The 19,010-nt window shown below is 56.6% G+C and overlaps 1 protein-coding gene across 42 annotated transcripts in view; it reads right to left on the bottom strand.

Annotated features, from left to right (window-relative positions):
* Positions 1 to 19,010, bottom strand: part of OBSCN (obscurin, cytoskeletal calmodulin and titin-interacting RhoGEF) — a 166,718-nt gene that overhangs the window by 63,975 nt on the left and 83,733 nt on the right. For 23 of the 42 annotated variants that reach the window (XM_086707175.1, XM_086707103.1, XM_086707095.1 and 20 more), the window contains 17 exons: positions 17,621 to 17,893; positions 16,756 to 17,022; positions 16,346 to 16,612; positions 14,507 to 14,779; positions 13,927 to 14,193; positions 12,903 to 13,169; positions 12,552 to 12,815; positions 11,971 to 12,234; positions 8,952 to 9,215; positions 8,347 to 8,610; positions 7,742 to 8,005; positions 4,559 to 4,822; positions 3,762 to 4,025; positions 2,338 to 2,601; positions 1,736 to 1,999; positions 934 to 1,197; positions 336 to 599 (listed from right to left, as the gene is read on the bottom strand). In XM_086707175.1, the coding sequence (XP_086563301.1) occupies positions 336 to 599; positions 934 to 1,197; positions 1,736 to 1,999; positions 2,338 to 2,601; positions 3,762 to 4,025; positions 4,559 to 4,822; positions 7,742 to 8,005; positions 8,347 to 8,610; positions 8,952 to 9,215; positions 11,971 to 12,234; positions 12,552 to 12,815; positions 12,903 to 13,169; positions 13,927 to 14,193; positions 14,507 to 14,779; positions 16,346 to 16,612; positions 16,756 to 17,022; positions 17,621 to 17,893 (4,518 nt within the window). The remainder of the gene's footprint in view (positions 1 to 335; positions 600 to 933; positions 1,198 to 1,735; positions 2,000 to 2,337; positions 2,602 to 3,761; positions 4,026 to 4,558; positions 4,823 to 7,741; positions 8,006 to 8,346; positions 8,611 to 8,951; positions 9,216 to 11,970; positions 12,235 to 12,551; positions 12,816 to 12,902; positions 13,170 to 13,926; positions 14,194 to 14,506; positions 14,780 to 16,345; positions 16,613 to 16,755; positions 17,023 to 17,620; positions 17,894 to 19,010) is intronic. The other 19 variants (XM_086707301.1, XM_086707315.1, XM_086707329.1 and 16 more) reach the window with 16 other exon arrangements.

The raw sequence follows: 19,010 nt of genomic DNA, 5'->3' as shown, positions 1-19,010 counted from the left end.
CCTCATACTTTGTATGACTCTGGCTAGCATGGCTGGAGAGTCGGACACAGAATGGAGAATTGTTGAGGGCAGGACACAGTAGCACAGAGGACAAGACAGACTCCCAGGGACAACAGAACTAGCAGGGATTGAGAGGTCAAAAGTGGCTTGGATGCTGGCTTCTCTTGGTTCATACAACCACCCAGGGAAGGGGAGACATTTCATGAAGTAACAGTGGAGGGTGACATCAGAGAATGTGGGAGAGAAAGAACGTGAACATGGAATGAGTGCACATGGACATCACGAGTCACTTGGACACTAGATCACAGCTCTGCTTGGCCACACACAGTCTTTACCCCTGACGGTCACCGCGGCTGACGTTCTCTCCTGCCCGCACACACACGAGTACTCCCCGGCATCTGCCACAGCCAGGTCACGGATCTCCAGCTCACACACCGTCCCATCCTGTCTCAGGCTCACTCTGTCCCCGGCTCTGAGGGTCTCAGACCCCTTCTTCCACTCCACGGGGACCGCCTTGCTCAGCTCACAGTGCAGCGTGGCTGTGGCCCCTTCCGTGGCCTCTTCCTTCCTCAGGCTCTTTGTGAACTTGGCGGGCAGGGCTGGGGAGAGCCAAGGATCAGGAGGACTCCAGGCTGTCTCGAGGACTGTATGTCCAGGACGAGACACCACAAGCACCACACAAACTGCCCAGGGCCACAACATGAATGAATGAATGGAGCACAGAGTGGGTGAGGAAACAGTCCAGGAAAGGCAAACACAAGCCTGGACACAACACCAGAACAAATACTTGACAAGGAGACGGAAGCTGGGAGTTCCCAGGGGGACACAGCTGGAGATAGACAGATGCCCACAGTCTGACAGGGAGATGGTGGTGATAATGGACAACATGCAGTCACCAATACATTGGCCCACGTGGCCACACATGATCTTTACCCCTGACAGTCAGCATGGCCGATGTCCTCTCCTGCCCGCACACACACGAGTACTCCCCGGCATCCTCCGTGGCCACACCACGGATCTCCAGCTCACACATGTTTCCGTCCTGCCTCAGGCTGACTCTGTCTCCAACTCTGAGGGTCGCGGACCCCTTCTTCCACTCCACAGGGGATGCCTTGCTTAACTCGCAGTGTAGCTTTGCCGTGGCCCCTTCCATGGCCTCTTCCTTTCTCAGGCTCTTTGTGAACTTGGCGGGCATGGCTGGGGATGGTCAGAAAGACACAGACACAATCACAGTCTCTGAACACATGGATAAGACAAGACACTAACAGCACAGAAAAGACACAAACCAAACTAGACATGTGCCATGTGCTTGCTGGGTGTGCCAAGCACACACTGTGGGTTGTGGCTTCCCTCAGACTGGCTTATGTACAGCGTGGCCGTGGCCTCTTGACGGTTCATCAAGCCTCATACTTTGTATGACTCTGGCTAGCATGGCTGGAGAGTCGGACACAGAATGGAGAATTGTTGAGGGCAGGACACAGTAGCACAGAGGACAAGACAGACTCCCAGGGACAACAGAACTAGCAGGGATTGAGAGGTCAAAAGTGGCTTGGATGCTGACTTCTCTTGGTTCATACAACCACCCAGGGAAGGGGAGACATTTCACGAAGTAACAGTGGAGGGTGACATCAGAGAATGTGGGAGAGAAAGAACGTGAACATGGAATGAGTGCACATGGACATCACGAGTCACTTGGACACTAGATCACAGCTCTGCTTGGCCACACAGTCTTTACCCCTGACGGTCACCGCGGCTGACGTTCTCTCCTGCCCGCACACACACGAGTACTCCCCAGCATCTGCCACGGCCAGGTCACGGATCTCCAGCTCACACACCGTCCCATCCTGTCTCAGGCTCACTCTGTCCCCGGCTCTGAGGGTCTCAGACCCCTTCTTCCACTCCACGGGGACCGCCTTGCTCAGCTCACAGCGCAGCGTGGCTGTGGCCCCTTCCGTGGCCTCTTCCTTCCTCAGGCTCTTTGTGAACTTGGCGGGCAGGGCTGGGGAGAGCCAAGGATCAGGAGGACTCCAGGCTGTCTCGAGGACTCTATGTCCAGGACGAGACACCCACAAGCACCACACAAACTGCCCAGGGCCACAACACGAATGAGTGAATGGAGCACAGAGTGGGTGAGGAAACAGTCCAGGAAAGGCAAACACAAGCCTGGACACAGACACCAGAACAAATACTTGACAAGGAGACGGAAGCTGGGAGTTCCCAGGGGGACACAGCTGGAGACACACATATGTCCACGGTGTCTGACAGGGAGATGGTGGTGACATAGCAACAATATGCAACACCAAGACATTGGCCCACGTGGCCACACATGATCTTTACCCCTGACAGTCAGCATAGCTGATGTCCTCTCCTGCCCGCACACACACGAGTACTCCCCGGCATCCACCATAGCCAGGCCACGGATCTCCAGCTCACACACGTTTCCTTCCTGCCTCAGGCTGACTCTGTCCCCAGCTCTGAGGGTCTCGGACCCCTTCCTCCACTCCACGGGGGCCACCTTGCTTAACTCACAGCACAGCTTTACTGTGGCCCCTTCCATGGCCTCTTCCTTCTTCAGGCTCTTTGTGAACTTGGCAGGCAGGCCTGGGGATGGTCAGAAAGACACAGACATGATCACTGTCTGAGAACTTAGACAAGACACGACATGAACAGCGAAGGTAACACACAAATCCAACTGGGCATGGGCCAAATGCTAAGTGTGCTAAATGTGCTGTGTGTTGTGGTTTCCCTCAGCCCAGCCTGTGCACAATGTGGCTGTGGCCTCTTCTGTGGCTCCTCAGGCCTCATACTTTGTATGACTCTGGCCAGCATGGCTGGGAAACAGCCAAGAAGCAGGGAGCACAGTAGGCTCTCTGGGCACTTGTGTCCAAGATGGTACCCACACAAGGATCCCACAACTGCAGAGGGCCGTGGGGCTTATGAGATACACATGCACCAACAGGAGGTGGCAAATGGCCTTGCAGAAACAAGGGGCACAAGGACTGACACCAACAGCAGGAGATGTGCTGGATAACAATAAGGATCCAGGAGACCCTGAAACCACAGTTGAATAGAGACCAATGCCCACGAGTCCTACACAGAAGATGGTGATATGGTGACAATGTGCCCACATCGAACCACTGGTCCACATGGTCACAAATGGTTTTTACCCCTGACAGTCAGAGTGGCTGATGTTCTTTCCTGTCCGCACACACACGAGTACTCCCCGGTGTCCACCAAGGCCAGGTCACGGATCTCCAGCTCACACACCATCCCATCCTGTCTCAGGCTCACTCTGTCCCCCACTCTGAGGGTCTTGGGCCCCTTCCTCCACTCCACGGGGACCTCCTTACTCAGCTCACAGTGCATAATGGCTGTAGCCCCTTCGGTGGCCTCTTCCTTCCTCAGGCTCTTTGTGAACTTGGCGGGCAGGGCTGGGGAGAGCCAAGGAGGACTCCAGGCTCTCTTGGGGACTCTATGTCCAGGACGAGACACCCACAAGCACCACACAAACTGCCCAGGGCCACAACACGAATGAGTGAATGGAGCACAGAGTGGGTGAGGAAACAGTCCAGGAAAGGCAAACACAAGCCTGGACACAGACACCAGAACAAATACTTGACAAGGAGATGGAGGCTGGGAGTTCCCAGGGGGACACAGCTGGAGACACACAGATGCCCACAGTCTGACAGGGAGAAGGTGGCGATAATGGACAACATGCAGACACCAAGACACTGGCCCACGTGGCCACACATGACCTTTACCCCTGACAGTCAGCATGGCCGATGTCCTCTCCTGCCCGCACACACACGAGTACTCCCCGGCATCCTCCATGGCCACACCACGGATCTCCAGCTCACACATGTTTCCGTCCTGCCTCAGGCTGACTCTGTCCCCAGCTCTGAGGGTCACGGACCCCTTCCTCCACTCCACAGGGGATGCCTTGCTTAACTCACAGTGTAGCTTTGCTGTGGTCCCTTCCGTGACCTCTTCCTTTCTCAGGCTCTTTGTGAACTTGGCGGGCATGGCTGGGGATGGTCAGAAAGACACAGACACAGTCACAGTCTCTGAGCACATGGACGAGACAGGACACAAGCAACACAGAAAAGACAAATAAATGGACATGGGCCATGTACTAAGTGTGTTGAGTACACACTATGGGTTGTGGTTTCCCTCAGGCTGTCCTGTGCACAGTATGGCCATGGCCTCTTTGGTTGCTCCTCAAGCCTCATAATGTGTATGATTCTGGCTAGCACAGCTGGCGAGTCAGACACAGGACAGAGGATTGGTGAGGGCAGGACACAATAGCACAGAGGACAAGACAGAGTCCCATGGGACAACAGGACCAGCAATGACCAAGGAGTGGGTAAGTGGCTGGGATGCTGTCTTCCGGTGGTTCACACAACAGCCCAGAAGGGGAGAGATTCGATGGAGTAACAGGGCAGGTGACACCAGAGAATGTGAGAGAGAAAGAACGTGAAAACAGAATGAGTGCAGATGGATGTCATGAAGTCAACTGGACACCAGATCACAGCTCTGCTTGGCCGCATGTGGTCTTTACCCCTGATGGTCAGCATGGCCGACGTCCTCTCCTGCCCACACATGCATGAGTACTCTCCAGCATCTGCCACGGCCAGGCCACAGATCTGCAGCTCACACATGGTCCCATCCTGCCTCAGGCTCACTCTGTCTCCAGCTCTGAGGGTCTTGGACCCCTTCCTCCACTGCACAGGGGCTGCCTTGCTCAGCTCACAGTTCAGTGTGGCTGTGTCCCCTTCCATGGCTTCCTGGGTCTTCAGATTTTGGATGAACTGAGCAGGCAGTGCTGTGGAGGGTCAGATGGATAGAAGTCATCAATCCCTCTGGAGGATTTGGGGCATGACGTGAACACTCAGGATCAACAAAGCAGAAGTATGGAGGAGGACAGGCAGATCAGCTCATGTTCGACTGCAATGGCCTCCGGCATCTTGCCCTGAGGGGCATTTTACCCAGGGACTGCCTCCTTCCAGGTGTCATGTCTTCTCAATATCCTCATACCCTGACCTTTCGTACTAGCCCAGCTCTGGACTCACCTGCACTGAGCTTGAAGCCAGGCTCCTCCCACTCACACATGACGTTATGGCTCTTTCATGGAAGAATGCCCATGAGGCACCTCGTGGTCATGACATTCACTGCTCCACTGCTGCTTCTCACCCCATGTTTCCCAGCCAAAGCAGGGCATCCATCTCTTGCTGCCCACACCCAGGCTCATTGCACACTATCTCCACCCACACTCGGCCCTCTCTGCTCCACCTCACATGTTCTTGTCCAGACTCCACCAGACACTCACTCTCCTGCTCAGATTTCCAAGACTATGATGGATGCAGCCATGGCCTTTTAACCACACCCCTGGGCCCTTGTCACCTGAATTCCAACTGTAGGCACAATGAGGTCCTAAAGTTACAGGTGACCAGTGTCCACCCTAGTCACACCATGTTGTGGGGTGACTCCCGTACCCCAAATTCATGTCAAGGCCCCAGGGGGCCTCAGAACAGGGCTGGAGATGGAGTCTTTAAAGAGGTGGTTAAGGTAAAAGGGGGTTACTAGGGTGGGCCCTGATCTTATATGACTGGATCCCTATCAGAAGAGGACATCGGGACACACACACACACACACACACACACACACAGGGACAGCTACGTGAAGACACAGGACATGAGAAGGCAGTCATCTGCAAGCCAATGAGAGGACTCTGGAGGAACCAGCCCTGTCCTGACTGGATCCCAGACTCCAGCCTCCAGGACTGGGAGACTACACGTTTCCAATGTCAAGGCCACTTCTCTATATCTCAGTCATGCCTGTTTTGATAGCAGGAGCAGTTCCTGCCATAACAAAGACCTCAAGTTCTAGAACCAGCTTTGGAACTGATGTTGAGTGAAGGCTGGGTTTTGACAGACAGCTGGATAGATCTAGATTGCCTGGAGTAGATCATGGGAGCAGGGGTCAGTATAGGCATTACGGCACTTCTGGTGAGGCCCAAATCGGCAATGAGAAACAGCTGACTGGACACTTTCAGGAAAAGTAGTATCTGTAGGAAGTAGCAAGGAACCTGGATGAATTCTGCCCAGTCTGTGGGTGGATGAATTCTGCCCAGAATCTGTGGAAGGTGGGCCTCGTGAGAAGTGAACTTGCACTGGTTAGCTGAGAGATCTCCAAGAAGAGAGTTGAGGGAGCAGCCTGATTTCTTCTCACTCCTTGTGGTGAAACACAGGTAAGAGCAGGGCAGAAGTGGGAACAGAGGTAGGGTCGCCCAGGCAGGGTGTGCGGAAGGCTGGTCTGATGAGCCACGCTCCTGAGAGCTGCATGGGAGACCAACAAAGTTTTGGAGAGCATGCAGAAATGCTACAGCCACGCCTGAATCAGAGAGGCGAAGGCTGAAATGGAGGAAACCATCAGACTTCCAGGGGTCCTACGGGATGCACCCATGGAGCTGCCCAACTGTGGACACGTATCACTCGTCAAGAAGGGCAAAGAAGGAAAGCAAGGGAAATTCAGAGGCTGCAGGGCTGCCACGGCATGGGATCCACAGGCCAGGCCACATCTACCCACGGCCCACGGCACCACTTGTGGGCCCAGAGGACAGAGCATTGAGCCAGAGGCTCCTTGTCCAGCCTTAAAATCCAGGAGTCTTTCCTGCCCAGTGTCGTGTCTCCAGGGACCAGGGACCTCTTCCCTCATTTCCGTTTCTCCCCTTCGGAACAGGAATGCGCATCTGGTACATGTCCTGCGGCTGCGTTTGGGAGGTGTGCAGTCTGACCTCGCAGGTTCATGGCTGAGAGGAAGCCACCTTGAGTGTCACCCAAACCTGGTGCACATGCTTCCATCACACTCTGGATTCTGTGGTGACACTGGACTCAGGTAAGGCTTTGGAGCCTTGGGGACGAGGTGTGCATACACTGCACGTGGGAAGGACATGCATTTCCAGGGATGTAAGAGGGCAGAGTGTCACGCACAAACTTGTCCCACCAGCAAATTGTATCCTGGAGTTGTGCCCCCGAGACCTCAGAATATGAGCACATATGGAAATACGATTACCCTTCAGAGGGGTAATTAGGGTAAAGAAGGTCACTGGGCAGGTCATTAATCATGCTGGCATCCTAACAAGAGGGGATCAGGACACAAATAAAGGGACAGCCACGTGAGGACATGGGAGGAGACAATGTGTACACTCTAAGGACGGATGCTCCTGGGTCCCAACACCTGGATTCAGACTTCCAGCCACTACGAGTGTGGGACCCGTGACAGTGTTTGTCCTGCAGCCCAAGCCAAGTGGGACAGAGCCCTTCAGAGGGCAATCAAACCCTGTCACCAGACAAAGGAGGGCCTGGCCTGTCTGGCCACCTTATCCCTGAACACCCCAATGCTGCCCTCAGTCCTCCTTCACACATTCGTCATGTGTGTGACATGCTCCCAGCCCCACACGTGGGCCCAGGATGCGTGCCCATCCGCAGCCCGATCACAGGCCAGGAGCCCCGGGCCATTCTCCTGGACTGTGATGCCCATCTGTACATGTTTTCCTGGGGGTCCCCGTACCATCCACCCCGGGGCCTGGACAGGACTGACCAGTGTGTTCTTAGTGTGAGACTGTGGGATGCTCCACATGGCTATCGTGTGGTCCTGGAGAGACAGCAACATTGAGAGACATAGGGGAGCAAAGACCAAGAGGCAGGGGGAAGTCACTCAGGTGGCCACACACAGTCTTTACCTCTGACGGTCAGTGTGGCCGATGTCCTCTCCTGCTCACACACACACGAGTACTCCCCAGCATCCTCCATGGTCAGGCCACGGATCTCCAGCTCACACATGGTCCCGTCCTGCCTCAAGCTGACTCTGTCCCCAGCTCTGAGGGTCTTGGGCCCCTTCCTCCACTCCACAGGGGCCTCCTTGCTCAGCTCACAGTGCAGAGTGGCCGTGGCCCCTTCTGTGGCCTCTTCCTTCCTCAGGCTCTTTGTGAACTTGGCGGGCAGGGCTGGAGAGAGCCAAGGATCAGGAGGACTCCAGACTGTCTCGGGGACTCTATGTCCAGGACAAGACACCCACAAGCACAACACAAAGTGCCTAGGGCCACGGCATGAATGAGTGAACGGAGCACAGGGTGGGTAGGAGGCAAATGGCCCAGGAGAGACAGACACAAGCCCAGATACATATATCAGGACAAATACTGGATGGGAAGATGAAGGCTAGAGTCCCCAGGAGGACACAGCTGGAGAGACACAGATGCCCATGGAGTCTGACAGGGAGAAGATGGTGACATAGTCACAATGTGCAGACACCAAGCCACAGGGCCACATGACTACACACAATCTTTACCTCTGACGGTCAGTGTGGCTGATGTCCTCTCCTGCCCACACACACACGAGTACTCCCCAGCATCCTCCATGGTCAGGCCACAGATCTCCAGCTCACACACAGTCCTGTCCTGCCTCAGGTTGACTCTGTTCCCAGCTCTGACAGTGTCAGACCCCTTCCTCCATTCCACGGGGGCCTCCTTGCTCAGCTCACAGTGCAGAGTGGCCGTGGCCCCTTCTGTGGCCTCTTCCTTCCTCAGGCTCTTTGTGAACTTGGCGGGCAGGGCTGGAGAGAGTCAAGGATCAGGAGGACTCCAGACTGTCTCGGGGACTCTATGTCCAGGACAAGACACCCACAAGCACCACACAAACTTCCCAGGGCCACAGCATGAATGAGTGAATGGAGCACAGGGTGGATAGGAGGCAAATGGCCCAGGAAAGACAGACACAAGCCCAGACACAAACATCAGGACAAATACTGGATGGGGAGATGAAGGCTAGAGTCCCCAGGAGGACACAGCTGGAGAGGCACAGATGCCCACGGAGTCTGACAGGGAGAAGATGGTGACATAGTCACAGTGTGCAGACACCAAGCCACAGGGCCACATGACTACACTCAATCTTTACCTCTGACAGTCAGCGTGGTCGAAGTCTTCTCCTGCCCGCACACACACGAGTACTCCCCGGCATCTGCCACAGCCAGGCCATGGATCTCCAGCTCACACACAGTCCTGTCCTGCCTCAGGCTGACTCTGTCCCCAGCTCTGAGGGTCTCAGACCCCTTCTTCCACTCCACGGGGGCCACCTTGCTTAACTCACAGTGCAGCTTTGCTGTGGCCCCTTCTGTGGCCTCTTCCTTCCTCAGGCTCTTTGTGAACTTGGCGGGCAGGGCTGGGGAGGAACAAGGTGACACAGAGAGCATCAGACCAAGTAACTTAAGAAGTCAGGATGTGGACACTCAACAATGAAATGAACCCTGGAGCAAATAGGAAATCAAAGAATGGACACATGGACACATGGGTGGATCACAGTGTGTGGGGGCAGGGCAGCAGGGAGACAGAGGAGCTGGCATCCACAGTGGACCTCAGGACATGGACACATGCATGGGAATGGTCATAGTGCCCACAGAACAGATAGACATAGTGGCCAACGGGGACATCTGCCAGCATCTTCCATGGTCAATCCTGTCTTAGACTGTACCTTATGCTAGATTCAAGGTCCCAGGTCCCTCATCCACCTCGCATACCCCAGGCTGCCCTGCTTGGAACACATCATGGCCGCAGCCTCTGACAGCTGCTCCCAGACTAGAGGGCACCCATGCTCCATGAGGTCACCCGGTGCTCCTATGGCAAAGATGCTATGTTCGTCCACACAGTTCAAGCACCATAGGGGCCCGGGTGCTCCTAGGATACCCTCGGGATGTGGGGGGTGGCCTCATCCTACCTTGTCTCATCTGCTTCCCTGCAGGAAGTGACCAGGCCCCCATAAGGGCCCCTGAGGACCCAGGCCCCATCAGGGAGCCACCAGCCACACCATGGCAGGGCCTGTTCTGAGCCCCCATTCCCAAGGGTCTTGGGCCCCTCGCACCACTGCACAAGTTCCTCCCAGAGCCTGCTCAGGCCCCAGGACCTTGGTGTAGGGGTTGTCAGGCCTGAGAGGAGCAGACACACACACAGAGAGCAAATGAGAAATGGCCACAGATATCAACCTGGCAACACAGCTGCCTTTTGGAGGCAGGGCCTCGGGGACAGCAGGCAGGATGACCCATGGCAGGCAGCTCCACTGCATAGGGACTCCCACCTGCCCCTCACAGGGCCTGTCATCCCTAACCCCTGGACCAGCCCTCCTGTCCTGCCCTGCATCCTGAATCCCACCATGTCTGAGATGCCCCACTCCCAAAAGACTTCCTGCCAATGCTGTGAGCAGACCTACCCACCTGTCAGCATCAGACCTGGACCCCACCTCCACATGGATGTCCCCCTGCCTTCCTGGGCATGGCACACATGACCTTCCCCTCCGTCACCCGCCACATTCCATCCATACCCACTGTCACCTCCACACCTGCTTCACCTCACCTCCATACCTGCCTCACCTCATGTCCACACCCACCTCACCTTCCTGACCACCTTACCTCACATCACCTTACCTCATCCACCTCACCTCATCTCCACACCCACCTTACCTCACCTCCATATCCACTTCACCTCTCCACACCCACCTCACCTTCCTCACCCACCTCATCTCACTTTCCACACTCACCCACCTCACCTCCATATCCACCTCACCTGACCTCATCCACCTCAATTCACCTTCCTCACCCACCTCACCCCCATACCTGCCTCACCTCATGTCCACACCTACCTCACCTTCTTGATCTACCTTACCTCACATCACCTCACCTCATCCATCTCACCTCACCTCTACACCACTTCACTTCTACAATCACCTCACCTCACCTTCACACCCACCTTACTTCCACACCCACATAACCTCCACACCTGCCTTGCCACACCTCCACACCTGCCTTGCCACACCTCCACAACTGCCTCATCTCCACAATCACCTCATCTCACCTCCACACCCACTTCACCTCACCTTCCTCATCTCACCACTACACCCACTTCACCTCATCTACCTTGCCTCATCTCCAGACCTGCCTCAATTCACCTCCACACCCCCCACCTCCACAATCACCTCCCCTCCCCTCCACACCCACCTCACTTCTCTCCACACCCATCTCACCTCACCTGCACACCCACCTCGCCTCACCTCCACACCCACCTCGCCTCACCTCCACACCCACCTCGCCTCACCTCCACACCTGCCTCACCTCCACAATCACCTCACCTCACCTCATTTTTCTCATTCACCTCACCTCAACACCCTTCACCTTCACACCCATCCATCCATCTTACCTCAACACCCATCTAATCTCACTTCCACACCTATCACCTCATTTCATCTCTGCATCTATACCCAGACTTCATGTCACCTCAACTCAACTCACCCCCACACACACAGACCTCCCCTCAACTCACGCTACACACCCAATCTAACCTCACTTCACCTCACACACTTTCTACATAAACTCACCTCATTCACCTTCCACACCTACCTCACATGATTCACCTCATAGTCTACGTCTACCTCACCACATCTTACCTCCAAACCCAACTCACCTCACCTCACCCCACCTCACTCTGCACACCTTGACCTTGCCTCCATCCACCCTCCACATCCACACTTCACCCCCACATCTCTTCCATGTCCCTGCATGTGTTTCCTGGCTCCCCTCCTCAGTCAGCCTCTCAGTATCGCTGCGTTGAGGGCCAAGTTTCGATCTAGTTCCTAGCTCCTCCGTGGCACGTTCCCTCCAGAGAACTCATGAAGTCTGTAATCCTCAGTTGTAGTGTAGGATGCCCCCCATTTCTCCCTGAGATGTAACCCCCTGAGGGCAGAAAGAACCTTATTCTCTGCAGTTTATTTGGGATGAGCCTCACACAAGCAGATGCTAGAGACTCATGCTGCAGGATGCAGGAGACAGAGGCAGAGAGGCAGAAGGACCCTATGGTGACCAGGGAAGAACAACAGGACATGACACAGAGACATGGAGACACTGCTCCACATGACCACACAAAATCCTTACCCCTGACAGTCAGTGTGGCCGACGTCCTCTCCTGCCCGCACACACATGAGTATTCCCCAGCGTCCACCACAGCCAGGTCACAGATCTCCAGCTCACACATGGTCCCATCCTGTCTCAGGCTGACTCTGCCCCCAGCTCTGAGGGTCTCAGACCCTTTCCTCCACTCCACAGGGGCCTCCTTGCTCAGCTCACAGTGCAAAGTGGTTGTGGCCCCTTCCGTGGCATCCTTGCTTCTCAGTCTCCCTATGAACTCAGCAGGCAGGGCTGGGAAGTCAGACATAGAAGATCAGATTCTCTGGAGATTTTGGGGGGTGGTGGTACATGACGGGACAGATGACAAGACAGACTTCTACTGAACAACAGGACCAGCAGTGACCAAGGAGTGGTAAGTGGCTGGGATACTGGCTTCTCACAGTTCACACAACAGCCCAGGAAGGGGAGAGATTCCACAGAGTAACAGGTGGAGGGTGACACCAGAGAATGTGGGAGAGAAAGAACATGAACATGGAATGAGAGCAGATGGACATCACAAAGTCAACTGGACACCAAATCACGACTGCTTGGCCACACGTGGTCTTTACCCCTGATGGTCATCATGGCTGAAGTCCTCTCCTGCCCACACACACACGAGTACTCCCCAGCATCTGCCATGGCCAGGCCACGGATCTCCAGCTCACACATGGTCCCGTCCTGCCTCAGGCTGACTCTGTCCCCGGCTCTGAGGGTCTCAGACCCCTTCCTCCACTCCACGGGAGCCTCCTTGCTCAGCTCACAGCGCAGCGTGGCTGTGGCCCCTTCTGAGGCCTCCTTGCTTCTCAGTCTCCCTATGAACTCAGCAGGCAGGGCTACAACAGGGCCCAACAGGGAATGTCACCTTTGACCTCCCACAGGAATGAAAGGAGCATGTGGGCAAGGCAGGCACGCATGCTTACCCTTCACTGTGAGCATGGCCAAGGTCATCTGGTCCCCGAAGTGGCAGGAGTACTGCCCGGTGTCCTGGGGCCGCAGGTCCCGGACCACCAGCTCCAGCACTGCGCCCTCCTGACGCAGGCTGTACTTGCCTCCGGGCCGCAGAACCTCATCTCCACGGCGCCACTCCACAGGCGCGGCCATGGATGACAGCACACAGCGCAGTGTGGCAGCTCCACCCTCCGGCACCTCCAGGTCCTTCAGCCCCTCACGGAACCGCACCGGCCGTGCTGCAAGCAGGCACGGGCTTGGCTTGACCCCTCCATCCTGCACCCCAGCTGAGGGCTGCTGGGGTTGGGGACAGCTGAGGACACAGCAGCCAGAGGGCTCAGGCAGGCCCACCTCACCCTTTCTACACTGGGGGTTATGGGCAGCGAACTCCAAAACTCTGTCCTCTGGCGGGGGGGGCAAACGGTTGGGAAGAGAACTGTGTCCCCCACCCTAATTCATATGCTGGAGCCCCAACCCCCAGAACCTCAGGATGTGACTGTGTTTGGAGATGGAGTCTTTACAGAGGTGATTTTGGTAACCTGAGGTCATTGGGATGGGCCGAATCCCACGTATCTGAGCGATCACATAGGAGCTGAGGACACAGACGGAGAACAAAGCCAGAACATAGGCAGGGGGCGGTGTGTGCAAACCAAGGAGAGAGGCCTCAGTGGGGAAACAGCCCCGCCCACACCTGGATCTCAGACTTCCCCCTCCAGGACTGGGACACAGTAAATGCCCATGGTTTAACTGGTCTGTGGATCCATGGTATTTGTCATGTGGTCTATGCTGAGACACTTGGAGATGAACCAAGCCAGGAGGAGGGGACACAGAGATGTCAGAAAACAAGACATAGGAATGAAGCAAGTCAGACGCTGCTGGTCAGGAGACACAGGTGGACGATGGTCAACTCTACCAAAGCAGCAGACACCTGGACATGCACAAGGGGGGCCACAGGCTCCCCCACACAGAGAGTAGGACATGAGCCCAGGAACTCACCATGGACCCTGACAATGGAGCTGCTCCAGGAGCCCCCGGCCTCACACTTGTAGCGCCCACCGTCCTGCACAGTGGTACCCTTGATGACCAGCTGGGCCCGGTGGCCCTCCTGGCTCAGCTGGCACCGGGCTGATGGCCGCAGGGTCTTTCCATCCTTGGTCCAGCACACGGGGCTGTCTGGGGCGGTAGTCTCACAGACCAAGGTCAGATCCTCCCCCTCTGTGACCGTGGCATCCGTGAGCTCCCGGGAGAAGACACTTGGCTTTTCTGGAGGTGCAGAGGAAAGCTCAGGAGGTGTGGGCCCCTGCCCCATGAGGCTGGGGTCACAAACGGGCTGCCGGGGATACAGAGCATGCCTGGCATGGCCCAGCCCACACTTTGGAGACTGAGGGATCAGTTCTGCATACCACATGCCGCAATCACCTTCAAAGAGCCCCACCTCCCCGAGATCTGTGGGCCGGGCACCTTGTCTGTGAGCCCCAGGACCATGCTCTGCACATGGCCAAGATCTGCCTTCTACAAGGCTGCACCCTCAGCCTTATGGACCAGGCCCCATGCCGGCACTGGGCACACAGCCCACCTGTGACCCGAAGGGCAGCTGAGGTCCGCTGGTCCCCTGCCTCAAAGTGGATGGTGCCTGAGTCCTTGAGCGCCAGCTGCCGCAGGGTGAGCACGTGGTAGCCACCTGGCTGAACCTCAATCTCATTGAGCTCATTCGGGTGCAGGGGCGTCTTGTCCAGGAACCAGTGGACAGGCTCATAGTCGGCAGGGGAGATGCGACAAGAGAAGGTGGCCGAAGAGCCCTCACGCACCTCCATGTCCTCCAGATCCTCTGTGATGAGAACTTTCCGGCCTGCAAGGCACAGACCGGCAAGTCACGGTCCCTTGCAGCCAGCTGCCAAGGGAAAGGGGCACTCCCCAAGACTTGGGGTGGGCTCACAGCTGGACTGAGTAAGGCTCAGAATGATGAAACCCAGAGCACAGCAAATGTATCAGAGCTCAACTGTCCACACATGCGAGTTTTGGCTCCACTGATGAACCCCAAGCCCACTTCTGGGGTCCTTCTCAGAGCACATGGGGTGGGTCAGAGTGAGCCCTCCTCTCCCCAAACTCTTCTCCACACCTGCCTACGTCCATCCCTAAGGTCACAGAATGCAATTAAATCATGGATTAAAAGAAGAAATAGGAGGGCCCTTGGGTGACTCAGTCAGTTAAGCATCCAACCTTGACTCAGGACATGATCTCACAGCTCCTGGGTTCAAACCCCATGTCTGTGCTGACAGCTCAGAGCCTGTAGCCTGTTTCGGATTCTGTGTCTCCCTCTCTCTCTGCCCCTACCCCATTCATGCTCGCTCGCTCTCTCTCAAAAATGAATAAACATTAAAAAATATTTTTAAAAAAAGAAGTAGGAGTGTGAAAACAGTTGTGGCCATGTGAAAACTTAAATGCTTTGGAAGGTTGGCGACGTGAAAAAACCCACTTCTGCAGCTGACCTAGGTGTGGGGAAGGCTCAGAGAGAAGTCCTAATGATGGAGAGGGACTGTCTCCAGCCTTCTTCTGCACCTGCAGGTGTCTTACATCTATGGGACCACAAAAGGAACTCGTGGATGGCCCATTGGTGGGTGGCGTGTGCAGGGCAGACAAGGAAACTGAGTCACAGACTGGTGCGCAAAGAAAAGGCTCTGGCTGCACAGCCAGATGGGCAAGTGTGTATTGTCTCTGAAGAGGATGCTGTGTGACAGCGTGTTTCTCACTTTAGCTGATGTTTCCTGGATTCAGCATGAGTACGAGCTTTGTGACCAACCAGGGATTCTACTGTGCTTACAGAGTGGATGTGGTGTGAGCTCAGTGGGCTTGCTGGATTTCACAGAAGAGGACAGGAAAAAAACCACAGCAAGGCTTCTTTGTTGTTCTTTTGTTATTTCCCACGGACAGAGCCCCCCGCCCCCGGGTGGGCCCTCCTCCTGACCTCCCTGAATGCTGGACCCTGGCGTTGGGAGGGGAGTGCACCATCCTGCCTGGACATCAATATGCCCTATGATTCTGGGCCAACCACAGACTGCATCAGGCCCCCACTTTCCCATCTGGGAGGTGGGAGAATAGCATTCATGCCGCCTGGCAGGTGCAACTGTTACTCCTCACACCTGGAGGCATCCCCAGGCCACACTCCCTGCAGAGCCCCGGTGTGGGGGCCAGGCACATTCCAGCACACAGGCTCCGAGCAAACAACTGCGTGAATTCATGAGGACACGTGCTCATTCACACTGTGTCCCTTTAGCAGGACCTCAGAGACGAGACCACCCAGGGCCAAGCTCCCAGGGATGGGGAAACTGAGGCTGGTCCCTGACAGCCTCCAAGCCCACTTTGAACAAAGCTTACTCCCAACCACACCCCCGGCCAGCATGGCACCAGGCCCCACCTTGCACCAGGAGCCGGGCCTGGGAACAGGCCTGGCCGATGTCACAGGTGTAGGTGTCGCTGTCCGCCTTCTCCAAGGCGCTGATGGTGAGCCTCAGGGTCAGGCCCTCCTGGCTGGGTGCGTGCTTCCCAGAGGCATGCAGCTCCGAGAGGCCCTTGCGCCAGATCACCACAGCTGCGGGACGCTCTGTCTTGCACGTGAACACAGCTGTGCCCTTCTCTTCCACATGCAGGTCGGTCAGCTCGTCTGTGAACCAGTTGGCCTTTTCTGGGAGGCAGTGGGAAGAAGTGGGGGTTGAGGGCTGTGCAGACCCCATGCCAGCCCCTCCGGACAGGGAACAGCCCCCACCATGGGCAGGGAGGGAGGGACAGAGGCCAGGGGACCCATCCCAGGGTCTCCTGTGGGGTCACCTTCCACACGGAGACTCGCTGTGCTCTTGGAAGCTTCTGTCTCACACGTGTATTCTCCTGAATCCTTGAGCGACACCGCACGGACCACCAGAGTGGCCCAAGTGCCTTCCGTGACCAGGTCATACTTCTGACTCTTGCGAATGGCCTTCCCGTCCTTTAGCCAGCGCACGGGGGTCCCGGCCCGAGACAGCTCACAGCTCATCACCACATCCTCACCCGGAGCAGCCTGCTGGTCTTCTAGAGGCTTCGTGATACCTGCCGGCCTCTCTGAAGAGAGCAGAGAGCAGAACAGCCCCCGTGAGGCATGGCCACATCCCAGCCGTGCTTAGAGTGAGGGCAGGGCAAGCACTACAGAGGTGGAGACCACAGGACCTTCTGGGGCCTCAGGGTCTGGAGTGCAAGAGGCCCCACAGTCACAAGGCAGGGGCCTGGGAGGGGAGATATGAGACCACAGACCCTCACACCTTGGTATCACTCAGAGCCCCAAGACTCAAAGTGTGGCCACCGCCATTGCCAGCTGTGAATTGAATATCACCCACCTGCACCAGTATTTATACCACGTACACAAGCTTAGGAATGCCAATGGCGATTTCACTAGCTCAGTGAGCAGTGAGCCCTAGGGGCCACCATGCTGTCAGACCCCCAACCCTGCTCCTGCCCACAGACTGGAGGCTCTCGCCCCACAGAGTGAGCTCTCTGAGATGACCAGACACCCCTTGCACCCCAGCAGGTGCTTCTGGGCCTCCAACAGGGGAGCTCCCCGGGGACTGGGGGACTGTCCCCAGAAGCACCGTTTCTGGCCCGAGACCCCACTCCACCCTCACCCCAGTGGAGACAAGCCCCCATCCCTGCACACGGTGCCCACCTCTGATGATGAGGGAGGCCTTGGAGGTGAGGTCCCGCACGGAGAACACCACCTCCCCAGCATCTCCAGGAGCCACATCTTGAACAACCAGGGTGTATTTGCGGCCCTGGCGTGTGGCCCGGAAGCGGCCAGAGCCACCCACTGTCTTCCCGCCAACTGTCCATATGGCCACATCGCTGGGGTTCTCATGGGACAGGACACACTCGAAGGTGCAGCTCTGGCCCTCCAGCACCTCCACCGACTTCAGCCTCTTGGTGATGCCCACGTGCAGGTCTGTGGGCCACGGAAGATGGTGGTCATGCCGGCCAGGCCCTCGGACACCAGCCTCTTAACACTGGCACTGTCAAGCCCATTGCTGCCCCAGGTCATACCCCACAAGGGGCAAGACCTCACTCCCTCCCTCCCCAGTCCCACTCCCCGCTAAGCAAATGTCTCCAGCTGGCCGAACCCTGTTGTATGGATCACAGAGAGCTGTGAGTGTAAACCAGCGTGACCACCCTCCTATCTGCTACAGAACACTCACTGTGCAGAGAACATTCACTGTCCATGGTGGTGGCCAGCTCAAAGCTCCAGGAGGTGAAGGACAGGCCCGAATGAAGGAGCCATCCAGCTCCAGAACAAACTCACCATGCTGCCCTGCCCCATTCCCTGTCTCACCTCAAACCCTGGCCAGCCCACCAGGGACACGTCCCAGGGTGACTGCAGAGCGAGCCTGCCATGCACATGCAGGAGAGAGAATCGGACCAGAGGAGTGGGCCAGGACAGCAGTGCACACAGGAGGCCAGGCCTAGGCTGACAGTGACTTCTGAAGGGACCGTGTGTTCCAAGCCAGGGGGAAGGGGGGGCAATGCTGCCTTGCTGGCTGTGTAACCCATGGTGCAGCTCAACCTTTCTGAGGCAACTTGATAAACCAGAAACGTGGCCTGCCAACAACCACCTTCACCAGGCTATTCCTGTGACCTGGAAGTCCTTCCAGAGCATCCTATGCCTGACATCTGGGCCTCTGCCATTAGCCACCCCCAAAAGGTGACCTTGACTGTGCTCCCTCTGTGGTTCCCACACCTGCCCACACACATCCCCTAATGCAGATTGAATGTCACTAGCCTGCACTGAATCCCTGGCATCTTGGGACTCTATCACTCATGGCCAGCCCAGTGTCCCCGAGAGCTCTTCTTTTCAACATCCCCGCCCCACTGTCTGCAACCTAGGCCTCTTAGGGACCATCAAGCCTGGTCTTCCAGGAGCCTGCCCCTGACCTCCTGGGCTCTACAAAGCAGCTCCTGGCACGGTTGAGCGGGTGGGCACCACAGTGGCAGGCCCCGCTTGCCCCCTGGACCCGGACCCGCCTCCTGGACCCAGACCCACCCCTGGGCCCGGCCCCGCCCCTGGC

The sequence above is a fragment of the Puma concolor genome, chromosome A1 (genome assembly GCF_028749965.1).
Source record: "Puma concolor isolate L17-30 chromosome A1, mPumCon1.1.hap2, whole genome shotgun sequence".
Taxonomy (NCBI): domain Eukaryota; kingdom Metazoa; phylum Chordata; class Mammalia; order Carnivora; family Felidae; genus Puma; species Puma concolor.
This window is presented reverse-complemented; position numbering and strand designations above follow the sequence as displayed.